Source organism: Callorhinus ursinus, unplaced genomic scaffold (genome assembly GCF_003265705.2).
Source record: "Callorhinus ursinus isolate GAN/ISIS: 27379988/994484 unplaced genomic scaffold, GSC_fseal_2.0 scaffold13, whole genome shotgun sequence".
Lineage (NCBI taxonomy): Eukaryota > Metazoa > Chordata > Mammalia > Carnivora > Otariidae > Callorhinus > Callorhinus ursinus.
Window position 1 is genome coordinate 17145640 of NW_027397075.1, and position 19327 is coordinate 17164966.

The 19327-nt window shown below is 60.0% G+C and overlaps 1 protein-coding gene and 1 long non-coding RNA gene across 14 annotated transcripts in view; one reads left to right on the forward strand and one right to left on the reverse strand.

Annotated features, from left to right (window-relative positions):
• CNIH3 (cornichon family AMPA receptor auxiliary protein 3) overlaps positions 1 to 19327 on the forward strand; it is a 218051-nt gene that overhangs the window by 113797 nt on the left and 84927 nt on the right. Inside the window, exon 1 of one of the 11 annotated variants that reach the window (XM_025878029.2) lies at positions 166 to 844. The exons of the other annotated variants lie outside the window; for them this stretch is intronic. Coding sequence (XP_025733814.1) covers positions 764 to 844 — 81 coding nt within the window. The 5' untranslated portion in view covers positions 166 to 763. Of the gene's footprint in view, positions 1 to 165; positions 845 to 19327 lie in introns of those variants that run through there. 11 annotated transcript variants of the gene reach the window in all.
• LOC141374056 (uncharacterized) lies at positions 11859 to 17405 on the reverse strand. 3 transcript variants are annotated; one of them, XR_012380602.1, is made up of 4 exons: positions 17331 to 17405; positions 16651 to 16750; positions 13938 to 14028; positions 11859 to 13313 (listed from the first exon to the last, which is right to left on the reverse strand). It is a non-coding gene; the product is annotated as an uncharacterized lncRNA (long non-coding RNA). The 3 variants fall into 3 exon arrangements; XR_012380603.1 differs by having other exon boundaries at positions 17200 to 17378; XR_012380601.1 differs by lacking the exons at positions 11859 to 13313; positions 13938 to 14028 and adding an exon at positions 14268 to 14347.

The following is a 19327-nucleotide window of genomic DNA, read 5'->3' on the forward strand; positions in this document are numbered from 1 at the left end:
TCCCCGCCCGCGCCGCCCGCCGCAGGTGTCCTGGGAGAGGCGGGCGAGCACGGCGCCAGCGCCCCCGCCGCAGCTCGGCGGGCGGGGAGGGCGCGCTCGCGGGAGCCGGAGCCCGGGGCCGGGGCCGAGGCGGCGGCGGCAGCAGGTGGAGCGAGCTCCGCGGCGGGCGCGGCTCCTGGCCTGAAACCCGCCGCTGCGGACGCCGGGGCGCAGGCAGGCCCCGCGGGGCCGGAGCCGTGCGCGCCCGGTCCAGCCTGGTTGCCGGGGAGGTCGGGTCGCCGCGCGGGGCACCCGCCCCTCCGACCCCCGCAAGACCTGTGCTCGCGGGAGGGAGCGCCGGCGCCTCTGCGGTCTGGGAGGAGCTCTGCGGGCGGCGCGGGAGGGTCCCGGCTGGCGCGTCCGCCTCCCCTCGGGCTCGGGCGCCTGGTTGGCCTCGGGGGCTCTCTGGCTGCGCTCGCCTGCACGAGTTCTCTACTGACTGGTTTCCTCGGTTTGGGGACTGTTCCCGCCAGCGACGCCGGAGCACCTTGCCGTGTGTCCGCGGGCGGGCGGGTTGGCGTCCGGGCCGCCGCCGCTTCGGGATCCCGGCTCTGCTCGCCGCCCCTGACCCTCGAGGCTCCCCGGCCTCCGGCCTCGACGCGAAGGTGCCGACCTAGCCCCGTCTGCCCCTCTAGGAGGGAGTGCGGTCCTCGAGGGGCGCTGGCCTCCCAGGACCTTCTTGGTGTGCCTCGGGACTGGGGTGTGCGCGGCCCCGCCGCTGGCCATGGCCTTCACTTTCGCTGCTTTCTGCTACATGCTGTCCCTCGTGCTGTGCGCCGCGCTCATCTTCTTCGCCATCTGGCACGTGAGTAACCGGCAGCGGCTCCTAACTCTTCTCTTTTGCCCCGTCCACCCTCTCCTTCCCCGCTTTCTCTCAAGTGCACCTGACATGGCCCGAGCCGCGGACCCGGAGGCCAGCCGCCGCGCACCTGCAGGCTGCACCCTCGGCCGGCCCGGTCCCGGGCCCGGGGACAGTTAGCGGCATCCCGAGCCCGCGGCGCGCGCGCCCTCGGAGCCCGGCTGCTGGCGGGGGGCGGAGGGAGCGTCGGTTCCCGGGCGAGGCCCCCGTGCTGGGCCTGGGGCGCGGGGCGGCACCCCCGCCTACCCTGCTCCTCCCTGCCCGCGGGGAGCGAAGGAGGGGCACTGCTGTCGTCCCGGCAATTAGTCAAGTAACTATAACAACTAAACATTGAAAATGTCAGCGTCTGCGGTGGGCTGCGTTTAGACACGTTTGTAGACAAAGCGGAAACACGACGGGAGAGCCGCTGGAGAGGGCGCGCGGCGAGCGGGACCCGGAGGGGAGGGGGCCAGCGGCGGGGGTCGCCTGTCCCGCGAGGAGAGGCCCCGGCGGGCGACGAGTTTCCCTGTCCTCCGCTCCCCCGGCCCAGCCACCCAGCCCCTGCAGGGCCCCCGCTGGTGTCAGACTCCCCGCCCCCGGCGTCCCGCGGTCCGCCCCAACCCCGGGCCGGCTGGGGGGCAGTCGGGGAGGGTTCGGCAGGTGCAGTGGGGGGTCTGGGACGTGCAGCACTTCTGCATAGGGGCACGGGGAGGCCGCCGCACAGAGATGGTGCCACACTCGGCAAGCCCAGCGCTCTCAGGGCCCCCTTCTCTGAGGCTGTTTCTGCCCCCTGCCCTCGCCGGCCGGGAGCTGGTGGGAAGAAGGGCAGAGGTCGGGAGTTCCAGACGGAGCCGGGCCTCGCAGCCTCAACGCCCAGCGAGTCCGGGGGCGGGGAAGGACCCTGGGATGAGTTCCTGGAGGCTCGTCTCCATCTGCAGCGAGCCTTACAGGGCGCGTCTGCAGGGGCGGATGCCCGACCAGAAGAGTTGCAGGGTGGGTGGGATGCTGGTGTTTAGTAGGGGCGGTTTCTGGAGTGAGAGGGTTTCTTTTAAGATGGAACTAAGCTAGAGCCGGTCCTGTTACCCGGCTCTCTGGGAGCAAGAACAGGGACCCTGGCAGCAGGCTACAAGCTCCCTTCCACGTCTCCAAAGTGACCGTTGACCTGGGGGGTCCCCAGGCTTCCCCTTGCGTCTGGATGGTGCAAGTCTGTGAATCAGTAGGTTTAGGAAGGGGGGTGGTTGGGGAAGGAATTCAGACAGGAATTTCAGGGCTGATCAAAAATCGGGCAGCGAGAAGTGATGGGATTTTGTGGCCTCTCCTCCCCTGCCCCGGGATTCTGGGTCTAATTCTCTCTGCAGAAAGGAGCCTCGAGTTGTTGACGTTGCTAAGGGAGAAGGAAACTTTACCTAATTTAGAACAAATAGGGGTGCAGAACAGATCACGCCCAAACAGTGCAGCACATACCTGCTCATGTGTTTCAAAGGAGCTTTCTGTGCTTCCCCGGATCGGGGGAGTCATTTGCATTCCCGAAGGCTAACGACTCCCCCCTTTTGGGAATACTTCAGTTGCTGTTTCTTTATGTTCTTGTCTTGGCCAGAGGGTGGCAGGTAGCCGAGAGCTCCATCAAGCTGTCAGCACTGGGGTTCTCTGAACAAGCCCCTGGAGCAGAGCAGGTAACCAGCAAGAATTTCCTCTCACTCGGGGGAAGATAAATAATTCAAGAGCAGGTTAATTAAATGGATGGTGTGTGCAGCTGGTTGACTAATAGACGTGTGAATCGAAGCCGGCAGTGGGGTGATGATCCCCTGTCGGCCTCCGCTCCGCTTCCCAGCGATCACCCCCCCTGTGCAGGGGGTAGTCGAATGCCGATGGGTACTGACCAGCTTTCCAGTGGGAATGTCAAGATTCTAGTTTCTGATAAGAAAAAGAACCAGTGCTGTTTGAATTCCGATTATGAGCATGGCCAAGTCTCTAGCCTCTGTTCTTTCCTGCGTCTTTTCCTTCCCCCTGTCTCGGAATCAAACAGCCCAGAGCCTCCCCACGTTGATTTGGCTCCTGAGCATTGAAAGGGGAAATCAATGTGATTGTTGTGTGTGTGGGTGTTGCCTCTACGGTGGTAATTACTTCCATGAAAATTTAGGCTGTGTGTTTGCTTTCTTTCTGGCTTCTGATCTTCCCTACATATTTCTAGATCTGATAAGCCGTATCGATTGCTTAGCATATATTAACATCGCCGGGAATGCATTGGGCACTTAGCAACATACTGCAGTTAAAAAGCCTGCCGCATCGCTGTGTGCCGGCTGTTAAGACAGGCAGACGGCACCTTTTTCTTACTTACCTTCCTAAAGGTAATAATAGTAGCTACCACTTAATGACCGGGACCAGCCGGCTAGTTCTAGGCACTCAGTGAGGACCTGTCAGATGTCCCTCTGGTGTTTACTCCCCCCCCCCCCCCCCCGTGGATGTGACCATTCGCACCTTGCTTTCAAGTCTCATGTTTTACTTTGAAAATTTATTTGCATCTGTTTTCAAATGAAAATAATTTGAATTGCCCATTAATTTTCTATCAGCCAGTGTTTGTCACATTTGGAACATGCAGAATTAAAGTGAGGGTCTGTTTTTTGTTTGGGGTGTGTGTGTGTGGCGGGGGTGGGGGGGCTTTGTGTGCCTTCAGGCACATGGGTTCTTACTGTCCCTGGCAGTCCTGCAGTTCTCACAGCTGATATTTTATAGATCCAGGGAATGGTGGATCAGAGAGGTTATGAAACTTGCCTGAGGTTGCACAGGTCGTGTGTGCTGGAGCTGGGATTTGAGCTGAGTCTGAGCCTGATGTGCCCATGTGGTCTTTCTTTCTTTCTTTTTAAATATTTTATTTATTTATTTGACAGAGAGAGACATGGTGAGAGCAGGAACACAAGCAGGGGGAGTGGGAGAGGGAGAAGCAGGCTTCCCGCCGAGCAGGGAGCCCGATGGGGGGCTTGATGCGGGGCTTGATCCCAGGACCCTGAGATCATGACGTGAGCCAAAGGCAGACGCTTAACAACTGAGCCACCCAGGTGCCCCCCATGTCGTCTTCCTAACTCAAGTTACTATCTTTGGCTTGTTTAACTTTGATGATAGTAGATAATGTTTTTACGCAGCGGATTACCTTTCTCTAGTATAAATGAAATATTTGGGGCTGGAATTTCTGATTGGAGTTACAACAACAGAGACAGCTAACACATTATATATCCTTTTAAAAAAGAGGAGATCCTATTCCAGTCTTTAAAAAATTAGTTTTTCTGCTTATAAAATGATACAGGTTCCTTGCCGAAAAATTTGAAAATACAGGGACATATGTGGAACAAAATAACTATTAGTTGTATTCTGCGGGAAAGGTTTGGGGGGTCTCTTCTTCCAAACATTGCATATCTGTGTATTTAAAAAAATTGCATATGGGTGTTTAGAAGGAAGAAAGGTGTTCTGAAGGGTTTGAGATGTGAAGTGAATTCTATTTCCAGCTGATACAAAATGAACAGTGTTTACTGGCAAGAGCACGCTCAGCCCTGGCTCCGTTGGGCCTTTTGCAGACAGTCGCGTTTATATAAATACAGATGCAAACATTTTTGGAAAAGATCAAAGACTCATTTCAGGTTTTTAGCTTTCAAAGTTTTTTGTTGTTGTTTTTAACACCTAGAGTCACTTGTAAGACCTCCGAGTTTTGACAACATACAGATAAAGTGAATTCCCGATACTACTTCTTGGGATGCACAGCAGCGTTTGCTGGGGGGGCGGGTTCTTGCAGGGGCCCCGGCAGGTGATAACAGCACGTACTTACTGAGAGGCAGTTTTGTTGGGCAGAATGGCGTCCTGGTGGAGCCTCGTGGCCAGTCCCAGCCTCTCACGGATCCAGCCCTGAGGACCCGGTGGACCTCTCAGTGTCTCCACGTATCCATCTGGAAGCAAGAAGTAGTTGATGTGACATGGTGGGTCGTCTGGGCTTGACACTGGCCTGGCTTTGGAAGACCCCACTTTGGTCTGCTCAGCGATGCACCATCCCTTCCGTCTGGGACGTCCCATGCCCAGTGTGGGGTCTGCAGCTGCAGCCTCCCCGCCCCACCTCCCCCAGCCCTGCCGCACAGTGGGTGTGGAAGGAAGCTCCCTGAGCACAGCCAGCTTTTCTGGGTCACCCTTGTTCTCCAGAGCGGAGGATGGGGCTGGGCTTGTGCACAGGGCTCAGCAAGTGCTCGGGGGGTGATTTCTGGTTCCCTTCTGGCTGACGTGGTGACTCATTTCAGAATTGGCTTCCGGCTACTTCTCTGGGGCTGTTCCCTGGGCGGTTTGGGCACATGCGTTTTCTGCGGTAGCCTGGCATTTTGGAACTCTGGGACCTGTTGCTTTTACAGAAGAGGACCGGCCACGAGCAGGGGTGCGGGGCTGGTTCTCCTGCGGGGCACAGCCTGGGGACAGGTGCTGACAGTTCCCAGAGAGGGCCCCTTAGGTAAGGGGTGCTGTCTGTGCCGCCTCGGGTCACCTGGCTGTTGGCTGGTGGTCTTCCTCGACTGCCCCCGCAGGGGACGGCTTCTGGCCTCTGGTATTCCCCCCACAGTCAGGCGGGAAAGAGGCAGGAGGGTGCGGAGTTCAGGGAGGCACTGGCCCACATCCCCACTGCTCGGTGAGGTTCGCAGCCTGATTGGGGGGGATGTTGGGGGGCCCCTGTGACATTTGACTTCGACGTGAGCGTCGCTGAACAGACAGTAAAGGCAGAGACCATTGGGAAGCCTTTGCCAGGTAGCACCCCAAAGCCAGCTGGGCAGAGTCCTTTCCTGAATCCCGAGGCCTGGTGACCTCGCTTCACTCCTGTCCAGCACCCGTACACCCTGCCCGCGGCTCTGCATGGGCGTCTCCCTTGTGCTCCCCCCCCCCAGTTCATCTGCAAACCAGTTCCCCTGGCGCTCCGCTCTCCTAGCGATGTGCTGGGCGGCTAGCGCCCTTGCCAGCTGTCCCTGGGCTGTCATCTGCCTCCGTCGGCCCCTCCCCCAGGGGTCCCACCAGGCCCTGGCGTCGGTCACAGTCACGTGCCCCTCTGCGTCTCCCGCCTTTCCGGGGGAGGGGGCAGGGCTCTCACGCACGCTGCTGCCCGGTTGTGGCCCTGTGTGACCGGGACCATTTCCTCTATTCCACCCTGTGACCCCAACCTCACCGACCTCCAGCCAGCTCTCACGTCTGCTCTTGGCCCCTCGTGCCCGCAGTCCCCCAGGGACACTCGGCCCCTGTCTGCTGTTTGCCCGTGCCCAGGGCTGCTGGGGTGATGCATGGCTCAGCCCCTGACCCTCCAGCAAGATCCTGGCCGCTTCTTTCAGCTCCTATGATGCTGTTCTAGATCCTTGGCATTTTCCCAGAGCCCCCGAAGCCCCTGGACCCTCTCCCAGACTTCACTCCCAGCTGACAGAGAAGGCGAAGTTACTAGCAGGGACACCTGGGCACCCGGCCCTTCCCTGAGCTGCTGAGTCTGTAGCACGGTCCTCTGTCGGAGACCAGCTCTTCCCTGTGGGCTCCCCGGGGACATTGCCCTTCAACGGCCCCCAGCTCCAGTGCCCTCAGCCACCGCCCTCTGGCAGTCCGTCTGCGGCTCCCTGAGCTCATGGGCTGGCCGCTGTGTCCTGGGCCCTCCCGCTGCCGCCGGCCTCGTCCTTCGCAGACTGGCTTTGCCTCCCTGTTCCCTCTTTATTCTTGTAGCAAATGTTCAGAAAAGCACCGAGACTGAAAAGCCTTCTGGTCCCGTCATCTAGAATCAGCAAATGTTAGTGTTTTGCCACTTTGGCGTCTTCACCACCTTATTTAAGGCAACGTGTTGCCTTATTGGCTCTGCCTTGTGCCCTGCCTCTTCCCGGCCCTGATCTCGGCAAGGGCTCTGGTGGCCAGTCTCCCAGTGCTATTCAGGGCTCCTCCGTGGCCTGCCCGTGGCCTCGAGGTGCTGGCCCACGTCCTCCCTGTGGCTGCTCTCATGGCTTCTGTGTTTCTCCCCATCTCCTCTTTCTCCCCTGCCTTCACTTACCTGCGGCTGCCCCCATCCCAAAGTGCCAGTGCCCCCGACCCTGTAGACCGTGTATGGGGCCAGCCGACCCACACCCTGGATCATGCCCTCTGCCCCACCACGGTGACCTGCCCGCGTGCTTGTCTTTCCCCCATTAACGCTCACCTGCCTCAGCCTGCCCCACATGCACCTGGCCCAGGCCCTCTCCTGTCCTTTCTCGCGGTGCGTGCCCCTTCCAGACCAGTTAGATCTCACCTGAATGACTCCCTCGCCCCAGCTTCCAGGAACGACCTTTCTAGCTCCTAGCAGGATCTCTCCGTGTCATCCTCATACTGAACACTTTTTCCGGCAGCTGTGGCCTGCAGGGTCCGGGCCCAGGTAACGGTTCGACCGCCTCCCTTGTCCTCCGTGTCCGCGGCGTTCTCGGCTTCTTGCAGCTACCTGCACAGGCTGTTCCGCAGCTCAGCGGAGGTTAGCTGCTCTGCTCTGCCCCAGCCTGGGTCCTCGGCGAGGCCCGACTGTCTCAGCTGCTGACCCTCTGACCAGGGTGCCCTGGTCTGATGCCCTCTGTTGCACTCGTCCCCGGGGATTGCTTTTGTCTCTGTGCCTGGACTGTTAGCCCTTCTGTGGCAGGAACCGCCACCCTCATTTGTAGCCTGAGCCCCCAACACAGAACTGTCTCTGTGGTCGGAGCCCAGGGAGGGCAGAAGACACAAATCCAGGATCTGGGTGATTGGCTGCACCAGCCGAGGCTCACAGACTCTTGCTCGGGTTTTCCCGACTTACCCGGTTACGGCAGTCATCTGGATGCTTGTTAAGAAGGCACATTCCTGGGCTCCACCAGAGGCCCATGGAGCCCCACCCGGGTGGTAGGAACACACCCGCACTCAGCCTGGCATCCCTGGGGTGCAGGAGACGCTCGACAGGGCACCGGAGTCTAGGTGCCTGTGAGGAGGCTGCCCTGGGCTGCGTTCTGAACAGCAGAGGTTGGGGGTTGGGGAGCTGTATCATTGGAATGGGCCATCAGTCTGACAGGACGATGTTGGGTGGGCTGATTTATGCTTGGACACAGTGGCCCCATGGTGTCTGGGGGCACCCATTTTTGATCAGGGATGATGGTGAGATGCACCAGTCTCCCGTCCCGTGATGACCGGGCGCAGGCGGTCCCCTTGCAGCTTAGATAAGGCAGATCTGAGGTTCCAGCCTGATGTCTTTGCTGTTTGGATTCCTTGTGAGCTGCCCGTCTTCTCTTGGAGGGAAGTTCTCAGAAAGGGGCAGGCGGCTGTGTTCGTTTAGAGAAGAGGCCGAGTCCGTCCTGGTCCAGCACTGAGGCCATGTGGAGGTGGTTACTGTCTGGGATGTTCGCAACCAGGACCTCTGGGTCCTAACACGGGGAACCGAGACTCACCGGAACATCTTTTAATGGCTCTTGGAATCTGATTAATTCCCATAAAGGTTACGGAAAGCTCCAAGTGCACAATTAAATCCTGAATTGGTCTCTGAACATCGATCTGGAACCTAACAATGAGGCTGGCAAATATATATATATTTTTAAAGATTTATTTATTTATTCGACTGTGAGAGAGGGAACACAAGCAGGGGAAGCAGGAGAGGGAGAGGGAGAAGCAGGTTCCCCGCCGAGCAAGGAGCCCGACGTGGGGCTCGATCCCAGGACCCTGGGATCATGACCTGAGCCGAAGGTAGATGCTTAACTGACTGAGCCACCCAGGTGCCCCTGAGGCTGGCAAATATTTTTAATTTGACATAGAAGTGGCAAGCATGAGACATTCTTGCATGCTGAAATAAAGCCCGAACAAAGAACACTAAAAAAGACAGAAACCAAGATTAAGCTGGTAGACTCTAATGAAGCTGCTGACATTTCTGGGGGCCCGGAGTCCTGGGCATTAGGACGTCCCAGTCTGGGCGTGGGGGTCCCTGCCGAGGGCTCGGGGTTGAAGACTAGGGTCGGCTCACAGGAAGGTGCCCACCTCCATGCCCAGCATCCATCTCACACCCCACCCCACGGGTAGGGTAGGTCTTAGGGCGCCGAGATATGTGTGTGCCCCTCCTCCCTCGTGGATCTGAGTTCTGCGTGTTCCTCCACTGTGTGGCTCCTGTCTCACCACGGTCCAGCCGCTCGCTCTGGCTCAGCTGGACGCCCGGGAAAGCTTGTGTGGCTCATCGGCCCGTGAGCCCACGTGACCCGGGGTTGGTGCACCGCTTGGGCCTTTTTGCTGTCAGTGAGGTTGATGCAGACGGAGGGCAGGGTCTGCTGTCCAGGTTACATACCTGTGGAACTTCGGAGGACGTGATGAATAGGTGCACAACGCAGCTGTGCTTGCTGGGGGCTCTGACAGTCACCCCTTTGTCGCCTTGCTTGGGTGGTGAGTCTAGAAGCCCCTGGAAGAAGAGTGAGCCTGCAGCTCTGGGACGGCGGCGGCTGGCATGGGTGCAGCGTGCACTGTCCTCACTCCCCTGCTCCAGGCCGGGCGGACTCAGCACAGTCAAGGACCCGGCAACCGGAGGGCGCGCTCCGCTGTCGGGGGGATGGCTCAGCCTCACGGGCCCTGGCACCCCCCCTCGGACAGGGCCCTGAGCACGGGGCCTCTCATCACTGCTGGACCCCCAGGCCGTGCTCGCAAGTGAGCCACGCGGTTGTCTTGCTGCAGGACCTGTGAGCCTCTGTCTTCCCAGAGCCAGTGTGGGCACCGGTCGGGGGTGCGGAGCCAGGCGGGGTGGACTGGGCCCGTCCCTCATGGCACCATCTGGCTCAGACTCAGGCTGCCTTGTCGAGACCCCTGGGTTTCTGCACTTCTGGTGGCCTGGCTCCCTGACCGGGAGACGGACCTCACCTGGCCCAGCGGTTTCTCCTTCGGGCGCTGCCCGGCTCCCCTCTTGTTTTAACTGTAATTGTTTATTGTGGTAAAATACACCTCACGTGGAATTGACTATTTTCCAGCCACGTTTAAGGGTACGCTTCAGCGGCATTAAGTGCATTCACGTCACTGAGGCACCACCCCCACCTTCCACTTCTAGACCTTTCTATCCTACCCCGCTGAAACCCTGTCCCCACGAAACACTGCCCCCACTGCCCCCCGCAGGCCTCCCCCAGCCCTGGCGCCCCCGTCACGCCCCGTCCTGCTTCCCGTCTCTGAACGTGGCTGCTCTTGGCGCCTTATGCCAGTGGGTCCTGTCCATCTGTCCGTCTGGCTGGCTCCAGGAGGCGCCCTGGAGACTCCTGCGCGTGGGGGCAGGTGCCGTCTCGTTACTTCTTAGGGTTGGAGGGCATTCCATTGTGCATCTCATAGTTTGCTTGTCCCTTCCTCTGCAGGGTCCACCTGCGGCTGCTTCTGTGAGCAGCACCGCGGAGAGCTCGGGTGCCCGGGGTCTCTGACGCCCTGTTCTCCCTGCTTCGGCAACGCAGCATCCCGTGGGGATTCCGTTCACTTTCTATGGTTCCCCTACTTCCACAGGCAGACCTCTCTCGGTCCTCAGCCTTGGCTGCGCTGGCTCTGGACTCGGTCTTGACCTGTGGCCCCTGCCAGTGGCCTCTGCCTGCCATCCCTTGCGACCATTGACAGTTCTGAGCGCCCCAGTGTACTCGTGGGCGGAATTATCTGCTCTGTTTTGCTGTGTTACTCTGGGGTCCTCAGTCTTTTAGGCGAGTCAGTTGTAGAGTATCTTTTCAAGTCTCAGCTTCGGGTCCTGTAAACGGCTCTTGGCTTTGCCGGGGCGAGGGCCCCGGGGGGCTTCATCAGGAAGAGGTAGCCGTATTTGCGTGAGAACTGGGGAACGCACCGGAGTGAGGGACCAAGGGATCTGGTGAGAATGTCGTTGTCGTTCAATAAAACCCGATTTGCATTTATGCTCCCATGTGGACGGGAGGTGCAGAGGCCTTGGTGGCCTCTGGGGGGGGGGGGGGGGGGGCGGGGGGCAAGGAGGCTGTCAGCTCACGGGCCAATTCACAGGATGGCTTCATTTTCTAGCTCCTTTGACCTCCCTTGAGTCACAAAAATGGTTTAAAAGACCCTCAGATTGGTAAAACTCTAACTGCCCTCTGTCTGTTTGCTTGCCTGTCTGTGTCTCTGTCTCTCACACAGTTACCACCACAACCAAAAATATTCCACAGCAGGGAAAACCCCCCGCTTTCCTGGCCAGGCCTTTGGGGAGGATGGGTTTGCTTTTCTCTGTGCCCCGGGGGGAAGGGTTGATGGCAGGTGTGGGGGGCGGGGAGTGCCCGCGTGCCCATTTGCCGTTTGGGCTGAATGCCCTTGCGGGGGCGGTGGAGACAGATATTTCCCGGACCCTCCGCACCCGGGGGCTTGTGGCCCAGAGCCCCAGCCCGGGCCTGCCTGCAGGTGGCCAGTGCCTGGACCTGCCCGAGTTGGGGGTGGGGTTGAAGCCGCTTGGCCAGACTGGAGTTGGACCGGGTCCTTCGCGCTAGGCACACGTTTCTGACTGAATGACACCTGACACTGCGGGAGGAACCGCAGGCCGGGACACCACGAATCCCCGTTAAATATGTGCCCCTCCTTCCAATCCCTTTTGGGATTGGGCGGCCTGGCGCCCAGAGCCCGGCTCCCTACCGCCGCCCGCAGGTGCTCCCACGGGCTGGCCTGCTCCGAGGTGTGCGGTGGATAAGGAGTCCCTGGCATCGGGCTCCCGGGCCTTGACCACGCTCTCCCTCCTCCCGTCCTTCTTCCTCTCTTGCTTTTGATCTCCTTTTGTTCCGTCTTCTTGGCGTGTATCCTAGACCTGCCAGAGGCTACACAATATTACTTAGCCCGGTTGGAGGGCCCCAGGGCTGGGAAGTTAGCTGACACCACCTCCCTCCCCCGAGGCTAGGAGAACTTGAGGCTGACATTTCCAGAGCACCAGCCTTAGGCTCCTTTGCTGTTTGCGCCTGCCTGGGGTCCATTTGGACGCTGGGGAAAAATGCAGGGGAGGAAAGCAGAATCTTGGAGCTGACTTCCTTTTTTTTTTCTTATTGGCAACTGATTCATGAACCCTAAAAAAAGAGTTGATAGCAACATAGCCAGCTAGCTATAGAAGCCCAGATGGTCCCCTATATAATAGAGACATTTGTCTCTTGGATAAAAAAAATATTTAAATGTGCTCTGTGAGCTTATTGAGAAAAGGAATTAGCAACTGCAGGGGTTGCGGGCATGGAGACAGCCCAGTGATTTGAGCCCCGCGCAGCGCAGAGATTAGGAAGCGGGAATTGGAGGTGTGAGGACAGATGTGCGGGAACCCCGTGCGTGTGGGACATGGCTCCAGGGTGCCCCCCATACGGCCTGCCCCTTGGGCGTGCTGCGGGCGGAGGGACCAGTTGGGACGTGTGTGTGCGTGGAGACGGAGCCCTGTGGCCCGAGGCGTGGCCAGCTGGGGAGGATCCGTGGCAGGGGTAGGCAGACCAGGGCCAAAGAGAACACATTTGTGCCAACTGTTCCTAAATTCTACACTGAACGGACAGACAGATGATCCCGCTCCCCTTCTTCCTTTCTGTGTGTTCGCTGGGAAATGGTGCAGGCCCCACAAAACCTGTGGGCCTGCCTGAAATCCTTACAGAGCTTTGTCACCCGTCCTGGGCAGGCCACTGGGTGAGGATCCTGCTGGTGACGGGGCTTCTGAGCGCGGTGGCAAAGAGCTGACGCCGGCCACTTTGCACGGAGGGCGGGCTTGGTGACAGCCACGGAGCGGGAGTGGAGAGTGGCGGCAGGGGGGGAGACGGTCTCCCACAGATGCAGAATCCTTATTTGCAGTTGGGGATCGAACCAGATGCAGTGGCACCTCAAGCCCCTTCATCATCACTGGAGCGTGATTTATCCCGGGATGATGTTTCCTGGAGGTTCCAGAGGGAATTGAGCGGAGGCCAACAAGGCATATGTGCTTAGTGCAGAGAAATGACTGGAGAGGAATGTGTTTGGTCTTGACACCCTTTTCCCTCACTGGCTGGCAGTTTTAGACCCAAAAGTCATGCCCTGGAAAGGCGCTGGCAGCTCCTGAGGCAGGAATTGCTGCTGAGCGATGCTCGGCCACAAACTGCTCTGTGGGTGTGAAGCCCTTGCACCTCCCTGGGCCGTGCGCATGGGTGCGCGTGCCTGTGTGCACACGTGTGTACATGCATGTACACGCAGGGTTTGTGTGTCTGCACACGTGTGCACATGTGTGAGCATGTGCACGTGGGTGTGTGCACGTGCGCTGAGCACAGTGGTCTCTGGGGTCCTATCCCGCTCTGTTGCTGCTTACTGTCTGCATCTTGTTCTCTCCCTGTTCTCCGTTTGTGGCTTTTCTTTTCTGACGGCCTTCCGTGTGGGGAATGTATCAGCTGTGGTTGTAGAGATCCATTGTGGCCCCCTTAATCAGCGAAGGCATTTCTGGGAAGAGGGGGGTGTTGGGCTCATACAGTGCCTGGCAGATCTGCAAAGCAAGATGACAGAGAATCACCTGGATTTGGGTCTCTGGCCTTCCTACTCCTGTCCTTGAATTACTGCTTCTGAGGACGGAGAGTCTCCTAGGCTCAGCGTGGGTCGTGCCCCCACTGGCTGCACCGAGCAGTGAGTTGAGGTGTCGTGGGGTCTCCAGGCACCTGGACCCACCCTCTTGCTGGGACTGCCCTCAGAGGGGAAATCAGACCGGTGGGGAAGGGGGCATAGATGTTGGGTGACCAGACCATGCTGACGTTCCCTCCCTGAGCTCTCCAGCATCGCTGTCGCCTCCCCTGTATTCAGAGAAAGCAAGCTTGTCTCTAAAGCAGAGGTTAGCTTCCTGGGGCCACAGACACCGAGCCGTGTTAGCCCAGGGGAGCTGCGGAAGCTCACGCACGTGATGCGCGGCTTCTGTGCTCTGGCCAGGGGACTGGACCACCCGGGTGCTGACTGTCCCCTGCCCCTGAGGAGGGTCTCCACGTTCTCTTCGTTAAAGCATTCCACGGGGGCCACATGACATGCCTCTGTGGCACATGGCTGGCCTTCTGAGCCCATGGCTTTCACAGGGTCTGCTTGGAGGAGGCCTTTGCAGGAATTTAGCAGAGCACCTGCTCACCTGGAAGGAGGGAGCCACAGGTGTGTGAATCAGGAATCAGAAAACCGTGTCTTGCCAGTTTGCTGTCTCCCAGCCTGCTTGGCCCTGAATTCTAGAGGATAAATGGCAAAGTGAACCCCAGCTCTTCCTTCTCATCTTGGAAAAGTAAAGCCCCTGACCCCCAATTCCCACCTCTTCCTGAGACATCCCCCTGGTGCCCCACATCTGACCGTCTGAGTACCCGTCCCCTGCTCCATGCAGAGTGGAGCACGGGAGGCCTCTCCCAGGCCCTGTCTGTACCACTGAACATGCCCCCTCTGCACTCCCACCAGAGCCACTGTCTTACAATTATAGCAAAGCCGGCTACTTCTGCCGCCGTACAGAGTAAAAGCTGTTCTGTGCTGCAAACGGGAGGCGGCATCAGCTGTCTCCTGAGGGGAGAGGGGATGTTATTGGCCCAGAGCGAGGCTGTGTGCTGGCTCTCCTGTTAAAATTGTTCCTCCACCGTTCTGGGATCGTCATAAAGGAGCCAAGTAAAGTTAAGTGGAGCAGGATTCTTATAGCTGAGGGACACATGGCTCTTGGAGGAGTGTGTTGTTTTCAGAAGTCAGTCCCTCCCCAGCCGCAGGGCCCTGCCGAGCGCTGGGGGCAGGGCAGGACACGGGCCACAGGGGCCAGAGGAGCGCCTGGCCACATCACTGCAAGACCCCGGCCACTAGGAGCTACTCTCAGTTTGTTGACTCCCTCCCTCTGTGTCCCCTTTCTCATGTCAAACACCAAGGGGAACATTTCATTCAAGAAAAAGAAATCGATACAACAAACCCAAACTGAAGCCAGTAAAGCGTTTGGGGTCAAGGGCTCAGCCGTGTTGTTAGGGCCTTGTGGGCTGTTGTGCGCTCGGCTGATGGCGCTGCTTCTGGATTCAGGGCAGACGGATGGTTTGGTGTCCTGCTTGCTGATGGGTTTTCTTTTAATTTGACTTAAACTGTCGGAAGGGGATGGAGTCACATAGCCAGTGCTAGAATCCTGACACCAAGAGGGACCCGAGGTCATCGGGTCAGTCTTCTCGTTTGGGAACGGGCTCCGTCAGCCCTGAGAGGCAATGGGACACAGCCGAGGCCCCGGGCCAGTTGTAGCTCCAAACCCCCACTCTGCCCAGAGTTTGCAAAAGGCACCCCGTTGTGTTTTAGAGCGGCCAAAACGAGGACTAGGAACGCGTCTGTCTGGTCTTCCCACGGCGCAGGCTGGGTACTGGGCTGCCTCCGCAGCTCGGTGGAGTCTGGGTGGGATGGAGGGCCCCATGCGGCAGCCCGCCCGCCCCCATCCAGTGGAATGCGGAACCGGAGGAAGACGGGCATTGGAGGATGATTTTGCATTTTTCATGTATGTTGTCTGTCTGTCTGTCTGTCTTTGAGGGGGGCGTGCCTCCCCCTGAGCAGAGCTGTGCATCCGAGGGGCGGGCACACAGCGGTCCCGATTCGGAGCACGACGCAGAGAGCACTGCCCCTGCGGGCCGTCCCCGACTGGTCCTGGCAGTCCCTCCACGTCGCTCCAGGTCGTGGCCTCTCCCATCGTCAAACAGGGGGGTCTTTCCTCGCCCCGGTGTTCTGAATCAGGGGCCCCCCTCCCCACCGCGTCAACACCGCCTTCCTGCAGGACAGTGTGGTCCAGCACGCGCCCTCGCTGGCCCTCACCAGTCCTTGTAACCCGTCATCGGGGCCACGCCCTTTGTCCCTTTCTGGTGCTGTCTGTCCTCGGACCCAGTGGTCTTAAAGGACACGCGGTCCTGAGTGGGGTCGTGGCTGGCTGGTCAGCAAGTGGCCAGTGGAGGTCCTGTTGCTCACGCTGTGGGGTGACTCCGCACCAGCCCCCGAGCTTGGTGCTCCCGGAGGCCCTCTGCTCCCCCGGCCTCTCGGTGGCCCCCCCGGCCTCTCAGTGGCCCCCTCTAGCCGGCTGACATGTTCCGCGCGCGCCCCACCCCAGCCGCTCCGCCGGCAGCCCTCCCTGCCCGTGGCACCGGCGACCCTTGTCTGGCAGTCGACGGTCACATTGGCTTGTGGCTTCGATGCTTTTCGAATGGAGGAACAAGAAAACCAGCAAATGGCATTTGCTGTTTCTAGAGGCTCCTGAGCATGACCCAAGTCTCTCCCGCTCTTTCTTCCTGACCACGTGGGGAGGACACCGCACCCCAGAGGGACGCAGCCGGGCCTGCGGAGCTGCCAGCATGCGGGGGGACCAGGTGGGGCTGGCCGGAGGCTCCAGACCCCAGAGAGGCTGCACAGCCTGTCCCGGGGAGGCCGAGCTGCCTGGCGACAGGGCGGTGATGTCTGTGGGGGAGACCGGGAGATTCCGGGGGGCCAGCCCTGCCCCCAAATGCCCGTGCCCACAGCCGGGAGGATTCTCTCCCCTCCTTGTGCATCTTTCCTGCCCCCACCCGTGTCAAGCCTGAGCTTCTGAATTTGGGCTCCGGAGCTCTGCTCTGCTTTGCCTTTCCTGATTTTACCAGCCTCCGTTTCCTGATCTGGAAAAGGAGGGGTGGCAGGGTCAGTGGCTCCCGTGGCTGCCTGACTGCCCCCCCCCCCGCCCGACGTGGCTTTTCAGAAGGCCTTGGGGCAGATCCAGGCTCGGCCTCAGAGGACACCACAGCTTTCACCGCTCCTCTCTGGGACCCTCGTTCAGTCCCACGTGTGTCCCCCCCAGCTCACAGCTCCTCCTAGGCCGTGTCCTCTCTCACCCGGGGCTCACTGCCTTGCTGTGGAAATGTGTTCTCCTGGCTGTTTGGTCTGTGAGTTGTCCTCCCCCCTTAAGACTCTCCTCTCCTCCCGGCGAGGACCCTGGGGATGGAAGAGAAGGCTCAGTGAACAACCTTGGTCTCTGACCTCTGTCTTCAACGGGAACGGCCGCGGCCTCCCCTTGAAGTGGACGTTCGAGTAGAAGACATCCTCCTATCTGATGATACTGTGATTCACTCCTGGGGGGTGTCCCCTCATTCCACCCCGCAAGCCCTCCGGGTCTCTGTGGGAATGGGGGGCTTAGGTGAGCGGGGTGTGCGGCCCGTAGCTTCCTGTCGCTCTGCGTGCTGGTGTGAGAGCGGCTGGAGCCCCCAGGCCCTGTCGTGTGTGTGTGTGTGTGTGTTCTGGCTCGCACCCACGGCCTCAGCGCAGTCTCTGGCCCCTGGTTCTCCATCTGCAGGGACAGCTGAGGCCCCTTTCTGCTCTGCCCGCCCCCCACCCCCCTGTAGCACCTCACTGCTCCCAGCCTGAGCAACAGGTGCGACAGGCACTTTGACAGGAGCGGCTTCCTTGTGAACGGTGTTGGTGTCCACGGTGTCTTGGGGGCCCCCTTGTGCTCTGGTGGTTCAGACTCCGAGCCCTTTGTCTCTCCGTCCGGCGATCCTCTGAGTCATTTATTTACCCCTCAGCATCCCCAGTGCCTTTCCGAGGTGCCCTGTGCTCGGTGGTGTCTGTGCTCAGGCTGGGAGGGGCCGGGGGGCCAGGTGACTCGGAAACTCTTTCTGGGCCCCGCCCACCGTTGTGAACCAGGGGTGCTGGGGGCTCTGAGCCCAAGGGACGTCGTCCACCAGCTGCCAAGACATCCTTTGTGCGTGTCATCGCCCGAGGGAGGGCAGGGACGGCTGGGGTGGGCTGCAGGCCTCTGCTTGTCATTTCCCGGGTGGCAGATCCAACGGTGGAGGAGGCAGGACCAGCGTGAGGACGGGTCGAGGTGGCCGGTTTCCTGCGAAACCATTAACTTTCAGTCGGGGTCACTCTGAATTATTTTACTTGGTGCTGTGTTTGCCTCCTTGCTCAGGCAAGCACCATTCCTGTGGGCCTCTGAGGCTCACTCCAGTGTCGCTGGGGCTTGGCGCCACGGTTAGTGTCCTTGAGGCGCCGGGGGGAGGGTCCGGGCCTGGGCGGAGCCTCCCGGTGACCTGGGTGGCCCCGGCCGCTGCCCTGACCTGTGGCACCTGCTGCCTGGCGAGGGGTTCAGCCCTGGGCAGGATGGGCTGGGCACCGTTACGAGGGGAGGGGAGTGGACAGGAAGGCCCCCCGCCCCGCCCGCCAGGCATTTCCTGGGAATAGTGCCCAAACATGACCACCTGCGCCCCTTGGACCTGCGCAGCACCCGTCCCCTGTTAGCCCCTCTGGGGTCTCCACTCTTAGTGACGCTGTCCTCGTCCCAGGCCCTGGGGCGCCCGGCCTGCAGCCACCCTGGACAGTGCTTCCTGGCTCTCCGTCCCGGTCCTGTCCGTGGAGACTCAGGGCCTTGTGGGCACCTTCCTGCCTTGGTTTCCCTGTGCGGCCACCAGCACAGCCCAGGAGCCCGAGTTCTCAGGCCCCAAAGGAAGCCGGGCACGCATCCACATCGTGATGTGTGAGGGGGAGACGTGCTGAGCACTGTCTCGCGGGGCCTCTGCGGGATCCCCAGGCCTATTTGGAGCGTGGGCGCCTTTCCCCAGCGACGGGGGCTGGCTGTAAGAGGCTGCGGGCTGCTGCCCCCAGCACCCCTGCTGTCTCCTCTGTCACGTTCTGTCCTCTGTCCTGGGACAGGTCACTGGCCTGTCCCCACCGAGGCTTCCCGAGGCCACCGGGCTCCCGCTTTCCTTCCCCAGGAGCAGTTAACGGAAAACAAACGGGGTGTCGGTGGGGCGAATCTGGGCGGTGCTGGTTGATTTGTTGAGAAGGCTAAGCAGCTGCACTCCACCCGCGGAGAGGCCTGTGGGCCGCTGTCCGTCCATCCATCTGTCCGTCCGTCTGTTGGATAGTGCGTGGTCGGTGAGAGCGCCCTGGGAAGCCTGCTGCTTGTTGCTCCCGTGGCTTGCCATACCGTTTGTCACCTGCGTCTGGGTTTCCTTCTGGTTGTTCTAGATGAGCGGGTCTCAAACTTCCGGGTGCATGGGAGTCACCCAATTCCGACGATTCCTGCCCATGGGGTTGTGGTTTGGGCAAGAGGGCCGGTTGTGCTGTTTGGACACAGGAGTGTGTCAGCGATGCTTGGCCTCCGTGGCTGTTCTGTGCCGTTCCGTGGAGTGTGGGCATCGCCGTGGAAGTCGTGCTGGTGGAGCGCTGACCCCTCCGGGCCCCGTTCTACTGGCAGGGACCCCGTGTCCTCTGCGTTCTGTTATGTAGATCCTAGAGCTATCTGCTTTTCAGTTGGGACATGGAGGCACAGAAGGTTTGCCTGTGGTCACACAGGAGTGCGTGGCCAAGCCAGACTGCTCCCGGGCCGCCTGCCCCCCAGCACGGCCCCTGGCGCTGTGGTTCGCCTCCCGGGAACCATTCCAAGCTCTCTGTGCTCTGTAGCTAGAGATTTGTCGGTTTTTATTATTTATGTTTAAAGATGTATTTACTTAGAGAGAGAGTGTGTGAGTAGAGGGAGGGGGACAAGCAGCCTCCGCCCCTGAGCATGGA